General features: G+C 60.0%; 1 protein-coding gene across 1 annotated transcript in view; it reads right to left on the bottom strand.

Moving 5' to 3' along the window:
• FZD8 (frizzled class receptor 8) overlaps nt 1–630 on the bottom strand; it is a 2900-nt gene extending 2270 nt beyond the window's left edge. Inside the window, exon 1 of the mRNA XM_014529989.1 lies at nt 1–630. Within this exon, the coding sequence (XP_014385475.1) occupies nt 1–474 (474 nt within the window). The 5' untranslated portion in view covers nt 475–630.
• Between the last annotated feature and the right edge of the window lie 1695 nt (nt 631–2325).

Genomic DNA, 2325 nt, shown 5'->3' with positions numbered 1-2325 from the left:
TGTGGTGAGGTCGGTGTGGTTGTAGTCCATGCACAGCGTGTCCGGGTTTCCCTGTTCCGGCAGCCGGTCGCAGCGCATGCGGTCCGGCCAGGCGAAGCCATACTGGCGCATGAGGGGTGCGCATCCGGCCTTGGCGCGCTCGCACACCGAGCGGCAGGGAGGCAGGGGCTTCTTGTAGTCCTCCAGGCAGATGGGCGTGTACATGCTGCACAGGAAGAACTTGAGATCGGGCGAGCACTGGATTTCTACCAGCGGCCAGAACTGATGCACTTCCAGACCCGCCTCGTCCTGCGTGTCGTGGTTGAACTGGTTGGGCATGTAGGTGTAGTTATAGCCGATACCCTTGCACAGCGGCACGGTGATTTCTTGGCAAGCCAGCTCCTTGGCTGAGGCGGCCGCAGCGCCGCTGGAGCGCTGCAACAGCGTCAAGGCGGCCAGCACGGAGGTCACTTCCAACAGGTAACCCCACTCCATGCTTCGTTCCCTCGCCTTCCTGGCAGTGAACAGAGGGGCTCTGGAGGATCCAGAAAGAGAGAGAGAGAGAGAGCGAGCCGGAGAAGAGAGTGAGTGCCCTACTCGTCTTTCTCCTGTTTCTCTCGAGAGATTGTTTATCCGCCTAGTCCCTAATCCCTTCTCGGGACACGTCCACACAGCGCAGCCCGCCGCTTCGGGAAGATGAGGGTGGCTGCAGCAGTGCGCTACAGTTCCTAGGGGTTTACCCTGATCGAGCTCAGCCCTTTCGGAGCAGAGTGGCTGGCCGCCGGCTCATCGTCCCTCACTCGCGTTCTCTCCGCGTCGCGCCGGCGCCGGTGACTTGGCTGAGCGCAGAGGGCGGCGGCGCAGCAAGTTTCCTTTCCGGCCGCCGCGCGCAGTCAAGATGGCTGGGCCAGGCCGCTCCGGCGCGGGGTCAGCCCCTACGGACCCTTACGCCCCCCGGGGGTTCATGTTCGTTCCCAAAGCTGCTCTGCTGCCTCCGGAGTAGGGACCCGCCTCCACCGAGGCCCAGTCTCTCTCTCCACGGCGTCGGTCCGGTAAAAGTCCGCGCTCCAGCCGGCAATCGGCGAAGTGCAGGCAGCCCCCTCCTCGCTAGACATGCAGAATCAAATCCAGACCGGAAGGCGGAGCAGACACCTGAGCGGCTCGACTGGCGCCCACAGCTACCTCCTCTTCGGCCGGAGCTGCGCCCTTCACCGAACTTCCCTGTTGCGGCCCCGCTAGTCTCCGCGCCGTCTCATGAATATTTATACCGCGCGGACTTGGTTTCCGCCCTCGGCCGGGCACGCCAATCTCAGGGAACCGGGCGGAGTCTTCTCGCTCCTTAGGCCCAGCCTTCCTTAAGGCGGTCCAAGTGTCCGCACAGTCATGCGCGGAATCTGCGGCTGGAGAGTTTCGGTAACCTTGGGATTGACCGCAGAGATGGAGTTTTTGCCACGACTGCCACCCTTTGCCAGCCCGTTCCGCCCCGGCGCTCAATGCGTCTGAGGACTCGGTTCCATTTCTTTTTTTCTCGGTTTCATTTATAAGTCTGCACTTGGGGGACTGGGGACGAGGTTTTAACTCAGTGCACGCTCTCCTAGGCCCGTTTTAAACAAATTAAATCCCCGCTTAAGAGTCTCCCGAATGTGGGTGGCCTATGGGCCATGGGGGGCCCGCGCCCCTACGTGAGCTGGGGCGGGGCGCTGTGGGAAATTCGAGAAAGGGTACCCTGCTTGGAGTTCTCAGAATGATGGTCTTTGAGGCTTGGATATGTGGGAGAAACGGGAAAGATGGCAGTATATTTTGGATGGTGGGGTAGGACGGGGGACAGCCCGGACGGAGGTGTCCCGGCGCCCACCTGCGGACACGGGAGGGGCGGGAGGCACAGGGGCGGCCCCGGGGTTCTCCTGCCTCTGCCGAGTGACCTGGGCGGGCCTCCGTGTCCTTATTGGGAGAGCAAGGTAATATCTCAAAAGGGATTCTGATAATGAGATGAGATAAATATGTAAGGCACCGGGGACCCAGTTCTTCCTTAAGGAACATAATTCCCTTCACCTTAAAAAAGAATGAAAAACTTATAAATAGGACTGGAAACTGCGGCTGGATTCACTTTCCACCTTGTACTTTTGGAACATGTACATCTATCCAAAGTTCACGTGATTTGCCAGAGCTGCCTTCTCTTCGATGGGAGGTGGTGCTGCGCCCTGGAGCTGACGTGAGGGCAGGTCTCCATGGTCTGGAGAGTCGAGAGGGTCCTTGGCTGCTTTTAGCAACCACTGGGGACGCCGCCAACCAGTTGTGCCCGCGCTAGCTCCGCGACCACCTTAAGAAGTTGTTGTTGTTGTTGTT

The sequence above is a fragment of the Myotis brandtii genome, unplaced genomic scaffold (genome assembly GCF_000412655.1).
Source record: "Myotis brandtii unplaced genomic scaffold, ASM41265v1 scaffold703, whole genome shotgun sequence".
NCBI classification, from domain to species: domain Eukaryota; kingdom Metazoa; phylum Chordata; class Mammalia; order Chiroptera; family Vespertilionidae; genus Myotis; species Myotis brandtii.
The sequence above is the reverse complement of the archived record's forward strand: the minus strand, read 5'-3'. Positions and strand labels throughout refer to the sequence as shown.